At 42.4% G+C, this 25,909-nt stretch overlaps 1 protein-coding gene across 9 annotated transcripts in view; it reads right to left on the bottom strand.

The window, feature by feature from the left end:
* MTCL1 (microtubule crosslinking factor 1) overlaps positions 1 to 25,909 on the bottom strand; it is a 110,696-nt gene that overhangs the window by 33,901 nt on the left and 50,886 nt on the right. For 3 of the 9 annotated variants that reach the window (XM_082043846.1, XM_082043852.1, XM_082043854.1), the window contains exons 4-9: positions 17,372 to 17,431; positions 15,460 to 15,537; positions 14,286 to 14,303; positions 10,378 to 11,703; positions 9,280 to 9,435; positions 1,123 to 1,215 (exon numbers count right to left, since the gene is read on the bottom strand). In XM_082043846.1, coding sequence (XP_081899972.1) covers positions 1,123 to 1,215; positions 9,280 to 9,435; positions 10,378 to 11,703; positions 14,286 to 14,303; positions 15,460 to 15,537; positions 17,372 to 17,431 — 1,731 coding nt within the window. The remainder of the gene's footprint in view (positions 1 to 1,122; positions 1,216 to 9,279; positions 9,436 to 10,377; positions 11,704 to 14,285; positions 14,304 to 15,459; positions 15,538 to 17,371; positions 17,432 to 25,909) is intronic. The other 6 variants (XM_082043847.1, XM_082043850.1, XM_082043853.1 and 3 more) reach the window with 6 other exon arrangements.

The raw sequence follows: 25,909 nt of genomic DNA, 5'->3' as shown, positions 1-25,909 counted from the left end.
AAAAGGAACAATATCAACAGGATGGGCATAATGTGGAAAAAATGAAGAATCCAGAAGATGCTTTTATTCTTCTGTTTCTCCTGGCTGCCAACATGAATAGCTAGCTTTGATTTTGCTGCATTTTTCATTGTTTTTACAAGCTGTTATGATCTGAGTCCCCGTGGTCACAAATTCTTGCAGAAGACCCTGGTGTACTTCACAGAGTATTATGCTTTCAGTAGATAGCTATTGCAAAAGAAAAGAACTTTAAGAGGCAGATATAGCTTCCAAAAAGCTTTCATGGCCAAGGCAACTAGGAAGGAAATCAATTTACTGGTTGCCTTCAAAAGCCTCCATGAGAAAGCTCCCATGGAGATCGACTGGAAATTAAAGCTACTTATGAAAAAACAGATACCACTTGGGCATAATGAGATTACCTGGCACAAGGATAAATGCTTTACACCAACAATTATGCTGAATTTAGTCTATGAAGTACATTTAAAAACAAATCTTCAGTTAAGAGCCAAACAGCCTGCAAAAATTAGCAACAGATACTTTTCACTCTAGGAGCAGGAGATCACAAAATGATTTACTAATATGTTCCAGCATTCAAAAGAGTAGGGGAGACCATGTAATGAAATATGATTTATTCACCAGTTATGAATTAGAGGGTTGGAAGCATGGGGTACTGAGAAACAGAAAAAAAGTCCTGATTTGTGTCTCAGTTATGAGTGTGTAACAGCTCCTCCAACTTCTGATAAGTACTGGCTTTTCTTTGGGCTAGAAAGTGTCAGAATAAGGCACAGAGCCAAAATGCACTCCCAGATATGAAGCACATCCTTTCTGAGCCCACAGAGAACTGAAGGGGCTGATATAATTCCCCATGCAGTATTTCACATCTCTACCTCGACTTCCCCCACACAGGGGAGGGCAAATCTTGTCTCTACCAAGCAGAGAAGCCAGATTCAAAGTGGCTAATTAGGCTTGAGTTTATATTTTCCCAGTTTCCAGATTCTACATTTATTCAGATGAGCTCAAACAGGCGCAGCCATCAGGACACAAGTTCCCATGGTCCTGACAAACAGGGTCCACACCACACGTTATGGTCACGCGTCTCTCCCAGCAGGCAGGTGTTGTATTTACCTGGATGATCCTTTCTGTAAACTTTTCTTGCTCCTCTCGGTGAAGTCTTGTCTCCTGCTCAAGCTGAGCCTGAAGCTCCTGTATCGATACATTCTGTACAGGTAAAACATGGGAATCCCTGAGCTCATCAGCAGGATAAAGGGATAGATTTAGCAGAAAACATGTCTCCGGGGTGTGAAAAAAAAGGAAAAAAAGAAAAGAACTGCAGGACAGACATCTGCACAACTCACGGTTATCAATAGTTAAAACCAAAGCACAGTGTGCAAATAAACAGCAATGCCCTAAATATGTGTGGGAATTTCCTGTGTGGCTTCTGCTGAAAACTAAAGCTGGGATCCTTAAGTTACGTTCTGGATATTCCCTTCAGACCTCTGCTCTGAGTTCGCACTTGAGTAGCTGAGACAGCTCACCATCAAAGACATTTGCCAGATGAGCTCCTGTTTACAGGATTACGTATTCGGTGACGTATTTCTTTATGATAATTAAAGCTATAAAATTTTAATATCTCTGCAGAAGATGCATCTAGTGAGCATATATTGAATCTAATTATATATCCATTTGCAACACTTCTGATTAGGCAGTTAATGGGATAGCATTTATTAAACCAACTAAGCATATAAGGTCCCTTTCTTCAGAGGCAAGACAGCTCTCTGCACAAGTCAACATCATTCATTGATTTCTGCTCAAAATAATGACTTCACAAATGTCATAGTGATAAGCTGTGTGAGCCTGAGTTCTGACCAAAATGTTTAAGTATCTTCCCTTTCAGGTCCAACACCATTTAAATCTTAATACTTTCAATTTTATGTTCTCATTAAGTTTGGCATCCCATCCACTTTACTTCTGAAAGTTACTTAATTTGAAAATAAAGACTCAAGAAGGCAGAGTCACAGACCTCATAATTTATTCTATGTGAATTCATCCTGTGGCACTTACATTCCTCATCAGAATTTCCTGTGCCCTTCATTTTGTGTCTCTCACATTGGAGCTGAAACTGATTTGTAAGTACAAAGATGATGCTTGGCCAGACGCCGTCCTCTTCACGTGTGTCCGCAGAAAAACACTACGGCACCAAACTCCTACAGTAAAGATGCATTTAAGAAAGGACTGCTCAGGCTTCAAAGCGTAATCCCAAATTCTCTGCTGGCTGATGTCCAGTGCACTCCAACCTCAGCAGCTGCAAGGACATAATGCAGGTCATGGGACCGCTCTCAGGGGCTGCGTTGCTGTTTCCCCTCCGGCATCAGCCCTGACACCCATCTCCTCTCCCCAGGCATCCCTCCCGCTTCCTGAGAGCAAAACCAGCTGCTGCTGCTCTTGGGGCTGTGGCAGCCCTTACTGGGACACTTTTGGTTACTGAAAACATGTTTGTTGCTGGAGCAGATGCTCATCTCTTCCTCCAGGGAAAAAGGAGATAAGGCAGATGGAAGTATCCCATTAACCAGGACCATACTTCACCGAACAACAAAAGTCATCCTACAGATACCTTCTGGGCCCTAGCGGTTCTTCCTTTACTTGATTCACGTATTGACTTGTGCATGTCTGTTTTGTACCCGAGGAAGAGACACTTCTAGCCCTCTGAAACGTACCACCAGGTAACCAAGTGCACATTAGCTGCCTTATCATCTTGTGCCTTAATGTGTCTGTAGACATTTTTTATTGCACGAGGCCAAAATTCAGTCTCACAAATAATTTGGAAAGAACTGCTTGCAATGGGATTTGCCACTTTTGCACAATCATTTGTAAATCATCAGTTTAATTTTCTCATTCAACAACAGAAAAATTACTTGCATCAGCAATTTCTGTATTCCAGGGGTGTAGTTACTTTTATACTGTCCTAAAATAACTTCTGGCCCTTTGAAGGCAACTGTGAGGCTGATGTGGCCCCTGGCAAAAATGAGTTTGACACCCCTGCTGTATTCTTTTATTCTGATCAGGCTTCTGTAGCAATACAGCAGATAAGAACCAATGTACCTATTTAATTCAGGTGTAATTTAAAAAAAAAAAAAAAAAAAGTGTGCTCCTTCTTTTTTTTAATTCAAAATCAGCAAAAATAATGCAAAGCCGATCTGGTGAAAACAGATATAACATGGCAATGCTCTTCTGTTCACAATAATCACTGATCTTAATATGCCTCTCCTTACAGATTATACATTTAGATAGTTAGAAATATTGTTGGCCTCGGGATTCCTGAAACTGGAAGCTGAATTGAAACATAAAAAGTCACCAGGAAAGTAAGGTTCGAATTTTTCACTATTCCCTTCACACTTGTGTTTTCCAATGAACAATGATTTGCCAAAAGATCATTTGTTCTACTTCAGACTACTATTAATTGGAATCACATAGTTACATATATACTGACAACACTTTATGTCTGCAAAATTAGAGCAAGAAAATTATTAACTCATGCACCGTTTCTACAAACATGCAGCCCATGCAAAGCCAAGTTTCAGGAAACTTGGATGCTGGGATTATGTGATAAATATTGGAATTACTAAAAAGAGATTAAATACATCATATAGGCAGATAGACTATTACATGCACATGAGACAGCACATATCTTTTCACAATTGCTTTGCCTCTTTAAGGACGACAGATTTTTATAAGCAGTAAACATGTTGAAAAGCAGTTAATGCACGAATGCAGAGCTGCACACCTTTTTCCTTCTGCTGGAACCTGAGGACTCTTTGTAATCTATTATTTCATATAATAGAATTTCTACCAGAAGCATTGGAATTAGTACTGCTCAAATCAAGGGAGGTAAGGCTGCTTAAGTGCCTAATAGATTGCTGCCAAACATCTGGATCGTGAATGAAGACTATGTACAATTACATCATGTGATATTTGTATACGCAGATGAGGTAATTCATACTGCACTGATAGACATCTACATATTTATATGTGGATATCAGGCCCCTATGATATAATCAGCAGGGTGTAGTCTGTGGCACAACTGTGGTTTTGTTTTGCTTTTGAAAACAACACTGCTACAAAATGAACACAAAATTGATAACCTGTTAACTTCCATTCTTAGTTTCCTCTGTTGTCATTAATGAATGTGCTACATGAGGAAGAACGGAAAACACCCCGAATATGATGGCCACCACACAACATACCGACACCACAGAAACTCACTACGCGACACGAACTCACTACAACAAGACACACAAACACAATATAACGGGAACTACAAGCTAGTGCCACTCCATCACAGCACCACAGAAACAGCTGCACTTCATCTGCAGCTCAACAGACACTGACAGTTTCCCATGAATCCCAATTATTGTACTTCCAGACCTCCTGCCACCCCCATCCTCTTGGACAGACAGTGCCAAATCCTTCTGTTATCATTCTAGAACAAGTTAATCCATGCTTATGTCTTTACCTCAAGGGGATGTTCAGAGAAAAGTCACCCATGCTTCGGGGGCTTCACCACCACCCCCTCATCACACTGACCCCCTTCTGCCCTGCTCAGCATACTGAAGGCCTTTCAGGTTACTTTCCAGTTGGCACAATCCCACATTTCTGCCATGACTTGATTTAACATGACTGCCATGCACCATGAGGTATGGCTGGGTTTTTCTTGTCTGTTTTCTCCACGCAATCCATGCAATCTCAATTTGCCTGCAGCAACTGTGAACATCAGGTTTCACGGAATCTTTCTTTTTAGCCTTTTTTTTTCTTTCCAAAGGGGTGGAGCAAAATAAGGCCTGAGGAGGCAGGGTAGAAAGATGCTCTCTAGCATTTGTGTGCAATCCCAGGAAGCCAAAAGATGACCCTTTTGTGCTGCTCAACTATATGTTATAATGCTTTGATATTTGGACCTTACATTTGACCACGCAGTCTAAAAGCTGCTACTTTTTTAGACATGACAGCTGACCATTGCATGCACACATTCAACCAGACTAGATAGGAACTTTCAGTGCCTTTTGTATTACTTTTTACATGCAATACACATCTAACTGAGTTCTCAGAGACTGCTTCTGAAGATGCATTCTTCTTCTCATCCCTTAAATATAAATTATGTATATTCCATTTGCTGGTGTACAATAGGCAGTTGTGTGGTTATTTGTCTGTGCTTATGTGGAAAGTCTCTGATTTTGAGAAAACACACAACACTTTACTCCAAATATTTTAAATCCATCTCATTGTATGGGTAGTATACAAAGTCTCACTGAGTTTGGTTAGGACTGGCATATCCAGATTTACATCATAAAGGGTCTTTTAAGCCATTGTATTGTCAACCTTTACGGAGTCTTGCATAGTAAGAAAGAATATAATTCATCAAAGTAAATTATTCTTGCTGCCCCTAATCTTGGTGGGAAGGAATACTGAGAGGAGTAGTTTATCTTTCTTCTTCCCGCAACTTCGCATTGGAGGAATAGTAGACACTAAGAGATACAACTTTGTGGTCCTCTTTTTTTTTTTTTTCAGAAGAAAGAAAAGTCACAATGTATTAAATATTCACTGCTTCCCTTCTGGGAAAACAAAATCTTAAATCAGGCCAAGAGAACAGGATGTGTAAATTTTCAGCACATAGCTGGGAGTTAACTGTGAAAGCCATCCAGCTGAACAGCTCTCACGTGGAATTATGAAAATTGCACAGGAGCACAGATAACCTCAAAAACAGCTAAAAAGAGAACATTCAAAATACAGACAGAAATTCTCCTCACATGTCCAAAATGGATCCATACAAAAGTTTTGATTCAAAGCAAGCGGTGAAGTGACTTACCTAACTTGCATATCACTGTATCAGGTTGGCTCTCACTTAGCCCAGTCTAGAGTAATAGAGATGTTTTATATTTCTTACGGGCACGATAAGTAAGGGAAATGGACAAACAGATTAAGAATGGTCTAAAAGAAATTATCCTTCAGTGTGAGCTCTTCCTACTTATTACCAGACCTTGTGGAAGACTTGCCTTTTAAGACATGCTCTCCTTGTCTACTCTACACACTTTTATTTGGATTCTCTGGTGACAACTTGTTCCTTTTAAGTGAATTAACTTCAGTGGTTCTTTTTCCATAACCTGGGAGTGTCAGAGATTTTGTTACATTTTTCTACACAGAAAAAATATGTAAGTCTTTAAAAGTCATGTATGAAAACAATCCAAATATGAAATGCAAAGATGAGTGCTTTTGCCTTCGGTGATATGTACTTACTCAAGTAAGGGCAGAACTGATATCCTCTGAAGGAACAATCAGAGCTAGGAGATCCAGCTCTATTTAGAGCATCAGGCAACAAACTACATTTAGTCATTTGGAAGAGTGATATTTTTCTTCTCCAGAATGTATTTTTCTTTTTTTTTCTTTTTTTTTTTTTTTTTTCTGAATAAACAGGAGGAGACTGCTTAAGGAAGTTGCCTTTCGATAAAGGGTATTCCATTCGTAAAAAGGGTAAAATTCACCCAACGAAAAATTATTTACCATTTTTCCCACTGGTTCCCATTTGTTGCCATAGTAATCCTTTGATTTGTGCTGGGCCTTTGCTTCATGAAGCATTGTGTTAGCTTTTTCAGCTCCTCTGTGCCTTTTAGTCAGGGCAATTCTCACTTGTTCACTCGCTTTTTCTTTGGATGGTAAAGAATGATTTCCCTCTCCCACCATAACCCGGTTCTGCTAAAATCATGAATAATGGATCAAACATCCACCCCAATGGGCTCCAACCTTCTGCAACAGCAGCTGAATGGCTTGTTTCAGCAAGAAAACAAAGCCCTGCTCTTAAGGCAATTTCAAGATATAATTTCCCTTGGACTGTGACTCTAACCCATCTCTTTAACATGCAAATACTTTCTAATAATACTGTTGCACTAACAACTGTAGTGCAAAGCCCAAACAAAGGCAGATGTTTACAGCTAGGCTACAGGGTAGTTTCAAGCACAAGTCAGTCTGCATTTATTTTGTTTAATCAAATAATTAGGCTCCCACGATGCTCATTTTTAAAAATAGGAGAAATGGCTAAATGGAAGCTACTCAGCATCGCTTGGGAAAATTTACATTTAAAATTCAGCTTGGGAAAAATGAATTTAGAAAAATGGGTTTGCTTGCTTAAAAATAAAATATTTGCCTCACTGAAACAAAATGTGTTCTTTTCATGCTTCTCATACATAGCAAGAAGATCATCAATCAATGTTATCCACTGGCCAGTGTGTGTATTTTCACTTTATAAGTTAAAGCAGACAATGGCTCGTGTGTAGTCGTCTCTGCTGTGTGCATTAAAAGGTTTGAGCCTCCACCTGAAATTTCTGTGGTAATTAAAAAAATAAACCTTTTGTATTTGAATAATATTTTCTCCTGCTCATTCATCTGGCACAAAAAACCACAGTAGTTTTAGCTAATGTGGTGCAGAAAATTAAAAAAGAAATACTAAAAATGACATCATACAAAATTATTTGTAGGAATCTTCTGCTTCACTTGGGTTTGACTATTACAGATTACAAGATTTGAACTGGCTGTCCACCCACTGAAATATTTCAGCATAAAGCAGTGCAATATTATTTGTTGCTTAAGTAAACTTCCCTGAAACAAACACCTCAGTCTTCAACATTTTCTGAGGTTGGGCTATTTGAACTTGCTCATCTTTTGATCACATCTGGAACTCAGCTGGATATTCCATACCATTGATTATAATTATTGGCTTGTTCCTTGTCAGGCTATGGCATGAAAACTTCCATCCTTCATTTAAACACAGTTTGCTGTACAGTTTACATTTTGTCCCATCCTGGGAAAATTAAAAAATATCTGCTAAAATTACCCAAACTCCTAATTCTAAGAGGGCTCACATATACAAGAATTAATATAACAAGAAGGCTCATCTAAGGTAAGGGAATTAATAAGATGACAGAACTTAGGCAGAAATATTGTAAACATTTACTGTGGTCATTTTCTGACCTAAGTCTACCATAACTATTAACCAAAAGGATCCACGTTCAACAGCAAGGTTTCTCTACCTTATTGTTCACAGGTGGGTAAGAAAGACTTCACCTTGCAGTGAGAGACTTACAGTGTCCTGGGTTTATCAGATATCCTTCCTGAGGTTTATTATCACTGGTCCAAGTGAGAAGTTGAAAGAGAAGCTGCTCAACCAATTCGTTTTTCTAATACTACCAAAACTCAGCACTGACAGGATAGTTTAAAACAACCAAAAGCAGCAAAGAATTACCTGTGTTAAAATGAAGGGCCACTCTGACACTCAATACAGCATTGAGCCACTTGGCTACCAGCCACCCTGAAGCTTTCTCTTCCTACTCCTGCAATTTAGTCCTTGTTATTGCTTACTCACAAACCCAGCTGTCTCAGCCAGCATTCTACTTTTCCCAGACTCAACTAGCTTTTTCAGATATACTAAAGCCTCTGCATTTATCTTCAGAACTGAAAACATTCAAACTCATCTCACTAGAAGCTCCTCTAGCCACCACAGTTTCAAGGTGGATTTGGCTTCCCAGTGGCCAGCAGAAAAGTTTTCAAATGCTCCAAGATCGCCCTTATGGAGACAGATTAGAAATTGTTTTCTTCAGGACCAGTTGTAGCATCTGGACAACCCATGTTCATGAGAAAGCAGCTAAGGAGATGTTTACTGAGGCGGATATGGCCTCTGCATGGATGAGGATTTAAATAAAAACGGATTGATGTTTTTGATGAATGGAAAATTACACAACAACCCAAACAATGGAGAATTCTGCTTTAAATATGTTTTTCTTTAGAAGCTGCAGGGTGCTGTGTTCCCTGTTGAGAATCATCATGCACACCAGCATCAAACCCCCTCCTGTGCAGACTACTGCCAGGCAAAACGCAAAGTGGTTTCTGTCTGTAGACTTTCCAGATTTAAAATATCCAACAAGGTGAAATCTGGAGTCAGAGAAGCATGATCTCACATCTGGAATTACCTCTTCCAGAGATACTTTGTTACTATACTCAATTGTAAGGGGTCCCTGAGCCATATTTTCCCACGTAGCAAGGCTACTGGGAACAGAGTGACAAGTCCAAAGTCAGGACCAATTTGCTTCTCTGAAACTGGAAGGGGGAAAAAAGGTCAACCACAAATTTTACAACAGGGGTGCTGTGTTTGGTCCAATTTACTCCCCCAAACCCTGGCTCCTGTTACTCATCTCCTGGCTAAGGTAGCAGGAGGCAGTGAGTAAGACGGGCTGCTTTGCTGACCTCTAGACTGAAACAGCCCTTGTCTCCTGGCCTGTAGAGTTTAATGTCTCCATCAGCTCTGCGGTGTGGGTCGGTGGTGGCTCGCTGGTGGTGAATCTCTCGCTCCTCTCCACGATCTTGTTTGAGCTGCCACGTCATCTGATCCCTCAGTTTGGACTGTTAGGTGCATGGGCGGATTATAACAAAGAAAACAAAAGGACAGAAGGGAATAAAGAAAACAAAAATGGGTAAAGTAGACGACTGAAAAACTACAAGACAAAGAAAAGCGTGAACAGAAAAACCAACTTAAATACAGTGGCATAAGAAAGTGAAGAGAACATAACCAAAATGAGGATGAGCAAAATGATGGGCTGAAACATCTGAAAAGCAAAAAAGAGAAAGAGAGGAAAAAAGAATGCAAACACTGGTTATGAGGCGCATGCAATGAGGATGCATGAGTCAAACCAACAGCAAGCATATAAGTCATGAAGGATACGGGACACAAGGCTCTTCCTTCCTTACTTGTGCTGTGCAGAAAAGCCATATCCAGTGTGGCAGTGGTGGCAGTTTAGACATGCGCCCATGGGCAAGGCTTTAGGCAAGGCAGTCCTTCGCTGGCTACAGAGCTTCTCACTCGCTGCTCGGTTAGGGGAGTGAGCTGTAAGCAGGCTTTTCAAAACATATCACTTAGAAAACTGCATTTGGTTGGGTTCTTTTGGCAAGGTTTTTGAGAACACGCCTGACCCTTTTATGAGAGAGCATAATAAAGACCTCCTCACATTTCTTAGCAAGGCTAATTTACATTCATCAGAATTTTATATTTTTTAAATTAATCTCCTCTTTCACATGGAAACACTGCTGTTACAGACAAAAAGAAGACAGATCTCTATAGCACCAGTGGATTAGCCTTTTTGCCATGAGGAACCGCCTCTGAATCAAAGGACTTGTGCAAACAAACAAAAGAAAAAACCTATAAAGTGTTTAACATTACACACTTTAATACATTGCGGGTCTGAAATCATAACAAAGCAGCTGTGAGGAAAATTAGCTCTAGGGTAGCGATGCTAGCAAGAAAGAGAAACAATAAATAGAGAGAAGGCAAACAAGGGGCCGACCTACCTGGAAGTCGGTGATTAACTCCCTCCCAAGGTTACCAATGGGAGAGTCTCGAGACATGGATGTCATCGTGGATAGAAAACTGGAAGACTCTGTGAGATGGGGAAGAGGGGAGAGGTCCTCCATCTGCTCCTTAAGGCCCTCCCCAATGTGATCAACCTTCTCCAGGAAGGTCTGCAGCTCCTTCCGGAAAGCCTTCATCCTGGAGTTGATGGTGTCCAGAAGCTCCGGTTCATGCTTATCCTCTCTCATTTCCTCACCACTTTTGAAATCCTGCTCGGTGGATGAGTTGCTGGTTATGTGCACCTTTGCATCATAAATCAAGCTGTCCGTATCAGTGATAAGGCGGTCCACGGTCCTTTCGAGTCGCTCAGCCTCGCGCTTGATGTTAATTAAAGACTCAGTGTCCTCTTTCACCCTTATGAGCTCGGCAGAGCACAGGTCGCTGACTTCTGATGGCTTCCCGCTCCCAAAACCTGATGTCTTCTCATAAACTTCTTCAGAGTCGCTCTCACCCCCAATGGGCCCCTCTCTCTTTGGCTGGGGTGGGCGACCTTCTTCACTGTCACTCTCCTTCTTTCCAGCATCGCTGTCGGCATCGCTGTCCCTGGGGCTGGAAGTGCGCAGGCCCAAGTGAGAAGCAAGATCGTAACGCTGGACATTGGACATCAGGACCCTGTTCTCATACTGGAGCTTCATCACTTTCCCGCTCAGCTCATTGATTTGCAACCTGGCTGACTTCAGTTCCTCTTGCAAGGTGCCGCCGCACTTGGACGCTGCATCATCCAACCAGCCCGACTCCTGGCCTGGCTCGAACCTGAACTTGTTCAGCTCGTTTGTTAGCTGCTTATTGTGATCTTCGATTTCAGAGATTGACCGCCTCAGCAGCTCTGCTTCCTCTTCCACGAACTGCAGATGCCGGCGCAGCTCTGTGGCCGACTCCACGGAGTCACCATAGGGCGAGGTAGGAATGCTTGAAATGTGGTCCCTGCTGAGACACTCTTTTTCATACTGGCACCTCATATCCTCCATCTCAGCCTTAATCCCCCTGTTCTCCACCTCCAGTTCCACTATTTTTCTGCCCAGTATGTTGGCTTCCTCCTCCACCAGCTTCAAACGAAGCTTCAGCTCGGCCTCCCTGGTGCTGGGTGGGCCCCCTGCTTCCCCAGTAGGCAGGGGACTGTCCACATCTCCATAGATTGACTTGTACTTCTGGAGCTCCTGCTCCAGTTCGTCTTTCTCCCTCCCCAGTTTGGCCATCTTCTTACGCATCAGTGCTGCCTCCTCTTTGGCAAATTGGAGCTGGCACTTCAAATCAGCACTGTCCTCCTGCCAAGAATAATCGCCCCCCCCCGCAAAAGATTATATTAGAAGTGCAATCAGTTCTTCACCTTCTGAAATCTCTACCTCCCTACCCTCTGAGCTGTATCTGTTAGGTATGCAAATGATACACACACAGACCTGCGCAAACCACACAGCTGACACATTTCACGGCTTGGTCCTGGTTAAATTGGCAAAGCAGCTTGACCAGAGTTAAAGAGGGCAAAAAATAAAAAATAAAATTGGTGTGCCCGTGCAAGTGATGCAAGAGTGCCAACACGGTGCTTAGTTTATCTCAAATAGTGAGCAAATTTTGTGGAAAATAAGAATTACTTGAATGAAAAGATGCCATGATTTATCGGCACTTTCTGTTCCATTTATGTTTAATGATACATTTGCTCCCTTTTAGCATCATGAAACAAAGACTACTCAGATTAATTTGCTCATCATAATCCCACATCTTGGGCTCCTTCTGCTAGAAAGCACAGAAAAAGTGTGCTAAGATGTAGGGTTGCCTTGAAAAGTTAAGACTTTTAGTACTGGATCTCACAATGCTGTGAACCAGTCAGAGTGCCTAACACACTTTCTGAATAGGAAGCACTACTGCTGTCTCTGCTGCTGTTATTATTAGGATGAACCAGACTGTGATCAGTGGTTCTGGTATGGGCAACTGTTCACATGGGAGATTGGTGAAAATATGTGAAAAAGGAAAGAAAAATTCATTAAACCGCAGTTACATCCAAATCCATCTCACGTGAAAACCTGCGTTTTCAGGAAGGACCAGGGTATTGAATGAGAGTTTGACTTTTTTTGTGTGTGTTGGGCGTTTTAAAGCAGCACATCTCAGCTCAAATGAAAACTCCAGTGTGTATTGTGCTCAAGTAAGAGACAGGGTTAAGCAAATTCTAAGCCGACAAACCATTTCTTTGCATGAATCACTTTCATGAATTGTCATGGAGATACAGGCACTTGGCCTTGTAAGAGACACATTTATCAGCATTAGCAGTATAATGGAAGGCAGGCTTTGAAAGATGATCTCTTGAGACAGCAGATTTCATCATTGTTGGTAGGCCATGTGGACATATGTGCAATTATCTATGGAAACTTCATTCAGTCTCAGGACCACTGTTATCTTTCACAAGCACCATTTTGTTATAATTCCTAACAATGGCAACCAAGTCCAGGAGAAAACACGACTGACTTTAATCATCCACTTAGATCAGGGTATTAAAAAATAAAAATATTTAGCAAACTAATTATGGCTCAGCAATCTGAGGAAATTATTTAATTTATATAGCACACATCCTTGTACATGGGTAATAGTTTCTTTTATGTTACCTAGATTAATTTCACCCCATTCTATTTAGATATATTCTAATCAAGTCTTACTTTCAACTATTAATACCTAAACAGCCACAAAAGTAATTGGCTGTATACTTCTGAATTCAGCTTTCTTACTGATTCTGCTTGGCACAGGTTGGAACTTTAAAATACTAAATAGTAACAAAGTTATCTTAAATGTTAATAACATGACAGAGGTAAACAAAACCCTGTTTCTGTTAATACGTGGTTTTCAGTGATAGCCAGGAGTCAACCACAATTGCAATCCATTGATCTGACTGAAACTGACTAAAACTCTGGCCATCATGTTTCTAGCACCAGAAATGTGAATACAATGAATACAATCAAGGTGCATATAAGTGATTAGAAGCAGAGCCTCTAGAAGATCAGCTTTCTTTCTGTCATCTCCTCACATACACACACCTCTTTTTCATGCATATATTTGCAAATTGCTCTTGTCTTTATAACTGAAATCTGCAAACTAAGTATCAGATTTAAATCTGGCAAAACTCCCTGAAGCCTCCACTTGGAGTCACTCTGAATTTTGGTTACTCTGTATGGATAAAGCTGTATGATTAAAGTATCATCTTTGGTCAGGGCTGCACATTACATTACCTCTGTTTTTCCCCCTCATCTAGAATCAGTTTATCCATGCAGCTGTAGGCTTTGCTTTTAGGGAAATAAAAAGATCACAAGGAAGGAAAATTACACCCAGACCGTGCCGCACATCAGAGCTCAGAGGTGGTGTGATTACTCCAGTCTATTTATTTATCTGTTAATAGCTTAGAAATAACAACATCTGACATTTTCCTCATTCTATCTTTGTAATGCAGCATTTTTCACTGCACTTCTTGTCTGCCCCTGGCTGCAAACACCCAGCCATCAGTGACACTAGCTGGAGCCTCGCACCTCCCTGCCTGGTTGCAGGACTGATGCTGGTGCCAGTGGGGAAGGACCAGCCTGCTCGCACCCCTCTCCCCAAGCTGGGAGCTCCTTCCTGGGGCTCAGAGGGGGCTCCAGCCTGACACCCACTGTGTTTCACACAATATACATTACAGCCACCCAGTCACACTCAGGACAAGGCACTCAGCATTTTGAAGCCTTTGAAGAAAAAGTAAGGGCTTCAATGAGTTTGAGGTCAGGGCCCCAATGTTTTTGCTTGGCATCACTGCACGACTCAATGCATCTGTGGAGTTAGTACATTATTATAGCAGGACAAAATCACCATTAACTTCTTATAACGGTGTTACCTTATTGCTAGGTTTTGTCTATGAGAAGAAAAAAAGGATTACATTTGTAAGTTTTGTTTTTCACAAGAGCTGAAACAAAGATTTTTTTCATTAAACAAACACAAGCCTCATTACAAACAACAGAGCCGATGGATGTTAATCTTGCCTACTAAATATGGATCCCATCTGGAAAGGTGAGAAAGCTCTAGATCTTCCCTGCTTCTCTGCCAGGGATCATGACTACTGAAAATCCCATTCCGCTGACAGCTTTTTTCCAAAGGAAAAGAATGGTCAGGAGAGATTTATCAGCCAGATCTAAGCATGCCAGAAGGGTAGGACTCTATCCTTCAAGCGTCTGTCCCTCGGAAACTTTGTGTACAGAAATATCAGTGATTTCTTGATCAGTTGAAAAGAAGTAGAAATAACAAGGGGGTGAGACACCCAGGCAGGCAAGTAGAGATTTGACATATAAGGCAAACTAAGGAGAGGCCAAATCGCCAAAATTAAGCATACCTCATTATTAGTTAAATCATGAATGAAAAGAAAGGTGAGGGGGGAAAAAAGGAGAATAGTATTTTCATCTTTTTGGAGGAACAAGAGGCTTGAATTCCAGGGGCTGAGTCTGGGCTATGGCAACCTGACCATATTACACATCATTTCTTAAAAAGCGTACGCAGGGCAGACTGTATAGAAAGATCTGTCATGGTGCTTGTCACAGACTTTAAGATATCATTAAGGATAAATGGGAATTAATGATTACTGATTGTGATTATCTGCCTGCAATAGCACCATGGCTCTGCACAGCACTTCAGAGGGATGTTAATGGAAAAAAAAAAAAAAACAGAAAGAAAAATAGCAGATCCCTCCCTACAGAGTCTGCTGTCTAATTAAGACAAATGTAGAATGTGGAGCTAAAGAAAAGAAACTTAAAGGAAAGAAATGAACTTAAATTCATTATGCAACATAAATGATGTGATGAGAATGAAGAGCTGATCAAAAATTTCCAAATACGATATTTCTTTTCTGGCAAGAAGACACAAAGATAGATAGAGACCAACGCCATCTCCTGTACCACCACCACCGGCTCAAGGGAACTGCCAGGCAGAAGATGGGCAAGCAGTTTTGGGGTTGCAAGTCTGACGACAGGGCAGTACGACCAGCACCCAAGCATCTGGCTGAGTGCCAGCACTCCTACCTTGCGCTGGAGAACCACTTTTCTTTGTGTTTTGCCTGGTGCCTGGTATTTTCCAAGAAGCTCCGTTTTGCAATTCTGCTGAACAAAAACTTTTTTTCTTCAATACTGCTAGAGGTGGGTAAGCACGACTATGAATTCTGCTTTTACACGACTTCAAGACAATCAGTTTCACAGGTATTATTTAGTTGGTGTGCCCTGTGGTTGGGTGTGACGTTCCAGCTAATTTTCATGATGAGCTCCCAGTAAGTAAAAGCATTGGTCTTGCCATATGCCACACATATCTGTTAGTATGCAGATGCACAGAATCTAAGTTTGTGGTTGCTTTTCACAAAATATGTAATGGATATTTTACTTATTTTAGGTATTTAGGGTGGCTGTCCCTGAAGAACAGCATTTTTAAGCTCCCTGGCTGTGTTTGTACCTACCTCGTTAGGCCATGTCCAAATCCTTTGCTTGCACAAGTTACAACTTGTGTGTAGAGTGTAAAGGGTTTTCTTTCCCCAGGTGGTTTCTGGGGTTACTTCCCCACGTTATTAGTGGAGCAGAGCTGACCCAGGCCTACTCGGATAATTTTGTGAAGTCCTTTTTAAGGTCTTACAAGGCAAACTACAGCTGCTGTTAATGCCTGAATTTGGGTCGAGGAAGCAAGCATGAGGAATCAATTCCCTATGCACTGCTCTGTATTTCCAGGAATGAGGAAAGGTAGGACAGAGCCACCCACAAGCCCCAGTGGACACAACTCTGTGTTCATACAGCTTCATCTGTAATCTGCATGTGTTTGGGCATATATATATATATATATGTATGTATATATTTAATCTGTGTATTTTACTGACTTGCAGAAAAACAAATTCTCTGACCTGACTGATGACTTAAATAATTCTCCGTAGCAAGCATTGCACGCAGAAAGCCCAGTGCCCCATTTTAAGGTCTGATTAAGCCAGGCTTGTATTGGCTTGGCAGGGAGGCTTGGTTTGCTGTGCCCTGGGAAAGGCGGCTCCAGTCCCTGGCCACCATGAGCCCCCATCTGCCCACCCTACCCACTCAGCTGCCCGCCCTACCCACTCAAGTGCAACATGTTGTAATGATTTATTATGGTTATTATTATAAATCAATGGATTTTAAGACTCCATTGACCCAGAGAAGACCTCTAGGGTCCCAGCTGCATACACTGAGCCTGCCAAGGGAGTGGCAGGGGAGGTGCAACCTTTCTCTAATGAAGGGACAATGTCTCTCTTGGCTCCTTTTGCAGCTAGGTGAAACAATATCCACATCTCTCTGGCTATAAACAGCAACTGTATGGGCGCTGGGAAAAGCTTTAACTCCTACAGTCAGCATAAAAAGCAGAGGAAACTGGACAGACTGCTTCCCTGAGAAAGATCAGCCTACAGGATTTCAATAAAACTGGTGTCTAGAGGGAGACTGAGTGGGTAGCTTAGGGTCTGCCTTGTATCTCAGCTTTGGGGGAGCACAAATTCACATGCTGCCCCCCCAGCATCCAAGAGAGATCAAACCCAGGGCTGCAACACCAGAGCTCGCGAGGTGTCGTTGCAGCGTGTCAACCGCATTCACTGCCAAGATGCTCATTAGCACAAAATCTTTGGCACTGTGTATAAATTTAGTTAGTTAGTCCCTAAGCTGCGATACAATTACTTTGTGAGGCAAGGTGTTCTTGTAGAAAACCCGCAGCCTGGATCTATGGATAGAAGCACAATGAGACCAAGAAGCTGCACGGTTTAGAGATCACACTTGTGTCCTAAATTGCTTCTACATTATCTCTGAGAGGTCTCAGTAGATTAAGGCCTAATTGCACTCCAGTTAATGTACCTGATGGCCCTGTCAACACCCGTAAAAAGAAATCTTCAGTTTTATCATGTGATTTTGCTCAAAATTGCAGTCTTGAAAACCATACCTGGGTAAATGTCTTTTTTTCTTTGTGCATTTCTCTGCTGCCTCTTCTCTTCAGGGAACTCTGCAATAGAAGCAACACAGAGTTATTGAAAAGCTAAGCAGAAAGCATGCAAGTTTAGCAGAGCTCACTACCGTAAAACTAACTGGGGAGAAAGCAAGGATATTCTCCTGGGCAGCTGGGGATTTAATTTTTTGTACTAATCACTAAAAAAAACAAGATGATCAGGGCCTTGTCAGTAAATTTTCAATGCACAAAACTTCCCACCGAAAAAAACCCAAAACATTAGTTGAAAGTTCACAGAGGAAAAAAAAAAGTAACCCTCTCTTCTTCTCCTTTGGGCCACCACAATTTTTGGCAAAACTTTCTTTTTGCATGGGGCAATGATTTATGTTTGATTAATGCAGGGCAGAAGTCCAAGAATGTTACTCACAGTGGATGTGAAACACATTGTGGAAACCTCAGAAGAAAGCAACCCCCAAAAAAGGGAAGGATGTGTATGTTTTAGTATGTGGTATAACATTATTAGTTAAAGCTTGCCAGCCAACATACTGAGGAGCCCAAATAAAGACCAGGTATTTCTGAATTTACTTTATAAATTGAATTTGGTTTCCTTTGCAAATCTTTATATCCCTTTATAAGCATTTTTTTAAGACATGGAAATGATGTCAACACCACTGCTTGGTTTTCAGAAGCTGCTCAGCACCCAAATGGAAAAGCAGTTTTCCTAAGAAGCAGGGATTGGAACACCATCAGGATGTTACCAATGTTTGCACTGACTTGTGTCTCAGGACCGAGTTCAAACTGATGTGAGCTGGATCTATTTAGAAATGGCATGAATTTGACTTTTGTACGTTGAAGTGTCAGAGGGGAATGACAGATATTAGGTAAAAAAAGCGGGAAGCTAGAAACAACTGAGTCATCTGAATTCAAAGCTGGCCATATTGCTTTGTCTGCACCCAGAGCCTGAAGGCTGATACTCCCCAGCAATCACCCTGACGTTATTGCCTCTTTTATTTACTACTTCTGTTTATATTTTCTCTGTGGGGGACAACTTCCAGCTGAGGCGAAGCCCAGGCTGCCACGGGCATGCCCACAGCATGCCTTCCCTCTAGCCCACGGGGTAGGGAAGCGTGCCTGGACCAGCGCTGGCTCCTGCATCTGATGGGCTAAACCCTGGTCTCTGTAATCCACACAAACCCAGCACTGCAAACCATGAGCCCAGCGAAGAGGAAGGGAGGGGCATCCTGTCAATTAGCTAAGCCCAGCCTCGTGCCCAGCCATCAGCTGGCAGAAAATGCAGCGTGAGCTCGGGGACAGGCAAACACACCCCCTGCAAATCCTAACCGAAAGCTTTCCATGGCTTTGTGGTTTCTGACTGTTAAGCTACGCAGCTACTGCAATTTATAATTATTGTACGTTAAGACAAATCTCTCCTTCTGCTCTTTGTTATACACAGTTAAGTAGTTAAAACCCATTCATATGTGGCACCATATGCCCAAGACATACTAAAGTTTATTTTTGCTAATCTGCTTTCAACTTTAATCCAGTGATTTCCTATAACTAATGAAGCTGAGTAAGAGAATTTTTTTTCCTTTTTTTTTCTGGATACTGAAACAGTTTAATGAAAAAAGACTTTCAGCACTAAAAACACCATATGAAAACCTGTTATACAAGCTTAACCAGGATAAACAGTTACTCTTTTCTCTTTTTTCTTTTAAATGTGGTGTTATTCTAGCAGTGGATATGTAACTGAAAGCAGTCTTCAGTCATCAGCATCATGCCCCAGCGTGCTAGCTGGGTCACAGTCCTGGCCCTCACACTCTCTGCTTTTCCATGGGAGTTCAAGCAAGAGTATTTTGAGCAAGAGGAGGTTGTCTGGTTACTGCATTGAATTTCTAAGTCCTTAGAGTCAGGGATGAGTCTACCAATGTCGGTAGAGCCCTCAACACACGACTGTAGCAAACAGCTACCAATCATGCCAGAAATACAAAACCTCATGTCAAAGCCTAAAAACCTCTTGCTCTTTCCTAACTATAGGCAAAAGGTTCTATTTAGAAACATGGAACCGGAGAAGCTAGGTGATATAAACACATGGGCTACGCTGTGTAAGAGAAAGTAACAAAGCCTTTGCTCTGCTATACAGGGTAATACTTGGAAAATAAGGGGAAGGGAATTAAAATCGAGGATTAAAATGTAGGACACATGGATCACAGGCTGAGAAACAAGCAGGTAAGTATCTAGCTTTGGAAGCTGTAAGCAGCACTCGTACCTGAAAAAATGGATTTAACAAATCCAGACTAACAGGTTTGTACCATAAGGCCATAGATGAGGCTTGGCTTTAAGCATTTTCACACTGTCCTGTTCGGATTTGCCTAAGAACAACCTTCTAATCACTGCTTGGCTGGGAGATTGCTTTGTATTTCCATAAGACAGAGACTCAACCTTAGGCTGCATCTGGCCTTGCTGTAATAAAAAGGATGGTGTATTTACCTCTGGGGGCTTCCAGCAGATTACAGGGGAAAGCCTCCCTCCCACGTGTCAGTGGAGGACTAGAAACACAGGTGTGGCAACAAGGGACTGCCGGGCCAAAACACCCCAAGCCCTATTTGAGCGCAAGATCTCGATTTCACCACTGTGGGACCAGGCCGCACCTGTGCACAAACACCAACCAGTATGGCTGATAGTTGAACTGAGGGCAGAGGGTGTCCCTGCAAGAAGTAGGTGGAACGCACTACAAGCTTAAATGATTTAAAATGTAAAATGGTTCAATAAAAGAGCATTTCTCTTTAATAGACAGGAGATCGGCATCAGAAGCTGATCTGAATTCATGCTAGAAGGAACATTTCTGTACTACTTTTTATACTCAAGAGATGAACCAGGGTTGGGCCAGGGTTGGCTGTCTACCAAAAAGTCCTTCAGTGATTTTATTAGTCCTTTTGTTAACATAGTCTCTTAGGAAAAAGGTTACTTGCCAGACATTTTCTACCTTCACAGTTTCACTGCAGTTTGTCACCATACCTCCTGGCTACCAAGGAGAGCTAATACATGGAGGGTAATAAATTGCCCAACGTTTTAAAAGTTAAACTTCCCAGAAGATTATTGGCTGTAGCAACTACAGTATTAACAGCAGGAAGAGACACAATTATTTTTACTTTCCCTAGGAGCCTAGCATGGACAGGAAGAGATAATTTGTATCTTTTGGTGAATTTCATTTTTAACAGGTCCAGGAAAGTCCTGCAAACTGAGAAGTGAGAGAGAGGCTTCTCTTCTGGGGAACACCAAGCAGGAGTCAATGCACTGGAATTAGAAGTTGAACTAGATGTGGGAATGAAGTTTGAGTTAAGAGCAACCATACATGTAAACACATGATAATACCCCAAGTTTTCATACTGAGGCAAGTGCTGAGTAGAATGAGAAAAGAGCTGTGAACAGGCGGCAGTAGAGAAGGACTTGGAAAATAAGAAGAGAGAACCAAGAGTCCCTAAGAGCTGCCAGCCTGTCATTTCAGACACTGCTATTAAGAGAAGCAAGTAATTTTAGGTGCTGTCTGGCATCTCCAGGCAAGTGTGGGTTTGCTATCATATGCACATCAAACTGAACCTGCAAAATCAAGTAGTCAGCCATTGAAGTGACAATGTCTGCACCTTAGAAACAGAGAGGCTGCCTAGGAAAGCCTGGCCCCGAAGGCAATTTCTATCACTGTGATGTGTGAGGAATTATGTACAAGCAACACTGGGGCTTATGAGCTGTATAAATGGTCCGTGTGCAACAATGGTTTGGTACTGATTGCTTTGAAATGCATAATCCCAATTTTCGTTTGCATTCATTAGAAAATACTGCCTGTCAGAGATCTGACAGTGCTTTAAAAAAAAAAAAAGAGCACGAAGACCAAACCCACTTGCTCTAAGGTACAGCAGTAGGTTAAGCAAGTTGCTTTCAGATTGGGGCATCTGCAAGGCTAACAGTTTCAGAGTTGCATACTGGCATTTCATAATAAGAGCTAACTTCTTGCTAGCTGTTGAACCCCCTCATGTTCAGGAATGAACAAAACATCCAGAGAGACACAATCTCTATGCCACACCATATGACTGATTCAAATGTCTTGAAAATGGACCAACTCCTTGGTAGTGGTTACACCCCAAGAAACACCAGTGATTTAAATGAAGGTAATTCTGCTTGGCATGAACGTGAATCGGAAGAAAACCACACGCACTTGTAACATATGGTCAGAAGGCGGATTTATTCCCAAGTGATGTAAACCAGCATTCGTCAACTGCATCACTAATCACTGCTCAGGAACGCCTCACTGCAAGCATTTGCCAGGCACTGTGCAGGACTGCATGGGAAGAATATGGCAGAGGATGTAAAAAAGCAGGAGATCTCCATGCTGCTTCTCTGGCAAGACCCATCCACACAAATCCAGTTCTGCTAGTCACTGCAGGCAGTTTCCTCCTCAACTTCTTGTAGCTTTGGACTTGCCAAACCCTGACACTGAGGGGGTGCATGATACCCCTTCATCTCACTGCTTTAGAGCTATCCCCACTTGCCCAGTCTTGGTCTTTTGTGCAGAGCTCTGTCACTCTCAAACCACTAATTATTAAAATCTTCTAACAAATGCTCCACTGAAGAAACATGACTAAGACCTGTTTCTTTAGGAAAGGCAGCTTTCAGCTATCACACTGCGGCCTTCTGAAATCTCCTTTCCAGTACTGTTACTTGCCCATTTGGGAAAAATGATGCATTTTTCCCATTTCTGTAGCAACAGCCCTTCTTTTAGTGGCAGGACAGGGTGGCTTTCCATTCTTTCTTAAGGCCTGAAGTGTCTCTAAATACCAGGTGTCCAACTGCAGTTTTATTTTGCCACCATCCCATGTTTCTGTGTTACAATGACTGCACAGTTAAAGTACGGTGGCAGCTTTTTCCATGTGGACTCTCATACAGATCTATGGGATGGTTAATGTAACTGGAAAATACAATGAAATCCTAATTGCTTTTCAATTGCTGTAGGCCCTTGAAAAAGATATCACACCAAACCCTGATAAAGCTGGGTTTGACGCAAATGATCTATATCTGCATTCATTCCCATGTGCATTTCATTTACTAGAAACCTCTAAATACTGCGATATTCATCATTCACATGACCTACCAAAGCAAGCCATGTCTGAAATATCATAAGCATTACAGTTCATGATAAAAGCCATCCCTTGAGTAAAAGGCAGCAAAGCACACTAGCTTTCAGCACCAGCTTGAATTTCCCTAACGCTGCATTACTCTATTGTGCTAAGCTTATGAATAGGGGCTTTGGAGGAGACTCTTTCTTTTGCCTCTTACTACTAACACATGGCACCGTCTGTCTCTCACGGCTTCCCAGTGCCTTTCGCATGTGGACTGCTACCATTGTGGTATTAGCTGGTTTGGTGTTTGCAAATAATTTGGTGTGACAAGTCTGGGAGTGTGCTGTGAGGAGGGAAGCAGCAGGGTTGCACCCGCTGTCTGAAGCCCTGGAAGGTGAGACAGCAGCTCTTGGGTGGACGGGAGACAGCTGGGCTGTTCCTAGGTCCAGCTCAAAACATACTGTTCAAAACACATCATTTAATATTTGGTCAGTGGAGGCTGACAAGGGGACCTGAAACTAATAGAATCGTGTTTATTAATATGCTAATTACTTAATAATCTCTATAGTAAGAATTGGTGAAGAATTATAGCATGGTGATGTAGTAATTGTTATTAATATAATAAACAAAATCCTGCAACAGACAGCTGAGATCCTAAACCCTCACTGGTGTATCACTCTTACACAGTGCTTCTGCCCAAACACTTTCCTTAATAGCTTCTTAAATTCATTAAAATGTATTTGAAAAGTCTTTGTCCTGTTTTGTTAACACATAAAATATTCAAATTGCATCACATGTGTCACAATATATAAAGAAAATTATAACACAATGAGCACAATGAGACCAGACTTTCATTTTTTTCTTTATTTTTTCTGGGGGAGGAGGTCCTATTTCACAGGAAGAAAACCAAAAAGAAGCCAGGCAGATTGCTGCAGACAGCACTGCTTCTCCCCCTCTTGCTACACCAGTGCTGTCACACTGATGTGCCATGAGCAAACACGTCCCTGAAAGCCTTGTCTCCCCTGCATTTGTGCAGCTATTAAATGTGAATTCCCCATGCTGTGCCCATCCATTCACCCTACACCACAGGCACACTTGCTAAACCTCTGCCATGGCACCACCTCACTCCCATCCTTGTGCCAGAGGAGGAACCCACAGCCACACATCCCTCACAATCCTGCCAGGCAGGAGCCGCAGCAGCTCTGACCACAGCAGGGGCTTGCTGCCCTTCCTCCTCTTCTCCATCTCCCACTATATTACACCTGTAACGTCCACAATAAGGTGTGCTAGCTGGGATTGCCCATCCACCCAGGGTCCAGCTCTGGGGCCCTCAGTACAGGAAAGACATGGACCTGTTGGAGGGAGTCGAGAGAAGGCCACCAAGATGACCAGAGGGCTGGAACACCTCTGCAGTGAGGACAGACCGAGAGAGTTGGGGTTGTTCAGCCTAGAGAAGAGAAGGCTCCAGGGAGACCTCATGGTGGCCTTTCAGTACTTAAAAGTGGCCTATAAGAAAGATGGGGACAGACTTTTTAGCAGGGTCTGTTGCAATAGGACAAGCGGTGATGGTTTTAAATCAAAGGAGAGGAGATTCAGGCTAGACATGAGGAAGAGGTTTTTTGTGATGAGGGTACTAAAATACTGGCCCAGGCTGCCCAGAGAGGTGGCAGATGCCTCACCCCTGGAAACATTCAAGGCCAGGCTGGACGGGGCTCTGAGCAACCTGATCTAGTTGAAGATGTCCCTGCTCATTGCAGGGGGCTGGACTAGATGACCTTTAAAGGTCCCTTCCAACAGCCAAACTATTCAATGATTCTATGATTTCACTTCCCACCAGCACAAGATACAGAAGCAGCACCCCAAACTCCGCTACATCAGCTGCACCACAGCCACTGAGCACCAGCCCAGGCCTAGGAGAACAAGTTGTGAGCCACGTCAGCTTGCACCCTGTTCGGAAAGGGTTTGTTCAAGAGCTGAGCCTAATCCAAGTGGTATGTGCTGTGCTGACACTGCCTGACCCTGTAATTACCTCATTAGTATTATATCGTAGCAGACAGCCCGTGAAAAATGTACCCAGCACTATATACACACAGAAATAGACCTGTCCTGAAACAGCTTACCAATGGGCATAGTACTTGTCCTCAGCCACAAAACCCAATGTAATGATACATGCTTACTGCCCACAGTATCCCAGGCCAAGCTTCAGCATGCTGCGAGAGACATGGTGTCACTTGCCAGGAGGTGACAGCCCCAGAGATGCTGCCTGGGACTCTATTCTCTGCCTCTCTGGAAAAAAACAGGGGTTGCAAAACTCCTGGAGAAGACCAAACAACTCATACAACATTTTAAAGCCCTTTTTTGCTCTCATGATGACACTTACTGCAGAAGCCTGGGGAAACTACACAACTGCTAGAGAAAACAAACCCTTGGAAACAGCCTCTGACACGCCTGCTCTGCCATCACCCATCTGCGACTCACTGCTCAGCATTTCCCAACGCTGAATGCAGACTGCCTGAAAACAGAGGTGAACTTCCCTCCATGCCTCTTCTCCCTGAGAAAATGCTTTAAAAGCCAAATATTTTCTGAGGGACTGCAGCAAATGCACTGCTGTCATGTCACAGGCCTTTCAACCGGGGGCTGCTGGTGAGCAGCCATCTGGCGCTGGCTCTGTGGAATGGGACTGCAGGCCAGGTAGTGCTCAGAGAGGGGATCAGGAGTTCACATTCCCAAAGGACGACAATACGAGAGCATTTATTGCTGATCAATGCACATCCAGCCTGGCATTTCCTGTAGCACAGCCAATCTATTACAGGCATAAATGTTTATGGGGATTTTTTGTTTGTTTGTTTTTTTCAGAAGGCAACTGAGAAGGCAGTGTATGTGCAGGGATAGATAATTGCTCTCCAACTGCATAGATAGAGCCTGCTCATTCTCTGCCACCAAGGGCATTTAGAAAGCAACGCTACATAGCTGGTGGTCCCAGTATCGGGACAGCCTTCAGCACACTGGAGGCACAAACTGGAGAGTTTGACAGTGACAGGACAAAGCAGAGTTAGACACGATTTGGACAGCACTAGTAAAGGACAGGAGGGGAGCTGAGCAAAGCCCCAAGCTCATACTATGTCAGGAGGTTACTGCAGCAATTTATGGCACTGGGAGAGGGAGAAAATGCACAGCTCTGCAATCTCTGTAGTGGTCAAGGTATAGGTGTAAAGAGCAAATCTCATAGAATCTGAAAAAAAAAAAGAATATTTTTGGAAGTCTTTTTGTAGAGAAAGATATTCAGAGCTGCGCAACATCTGCACTTTCCGCACTAATAAATCAACAGCCACGGGATTGTTTTTCACGTTGACAGAAAGTAAAATTTTCCTTGAGCAGATAACTATAAGTACAAGCATATTCAATCTCCCCTGGATTAGAGCAA

The sequence above is a fragment of the Streptopelia decaocto genome, assembly GCF_964273445.1.
Source record: "Streptopelia decaocto genome assembly, chromosome: 2".
Taxonomy (NCBI): domain Eukaryota; kingdom Metazoa; phylum Chordata; class Aves; order Columbiformes; family Columbidae; genus Streptopelia; species Streptopelia decaocto.
The sequence above is the reverse complement of the archived record's forward strand: the minus strand, read 5'-3'. Positions and strand labels throughout refer to the sequence as shown.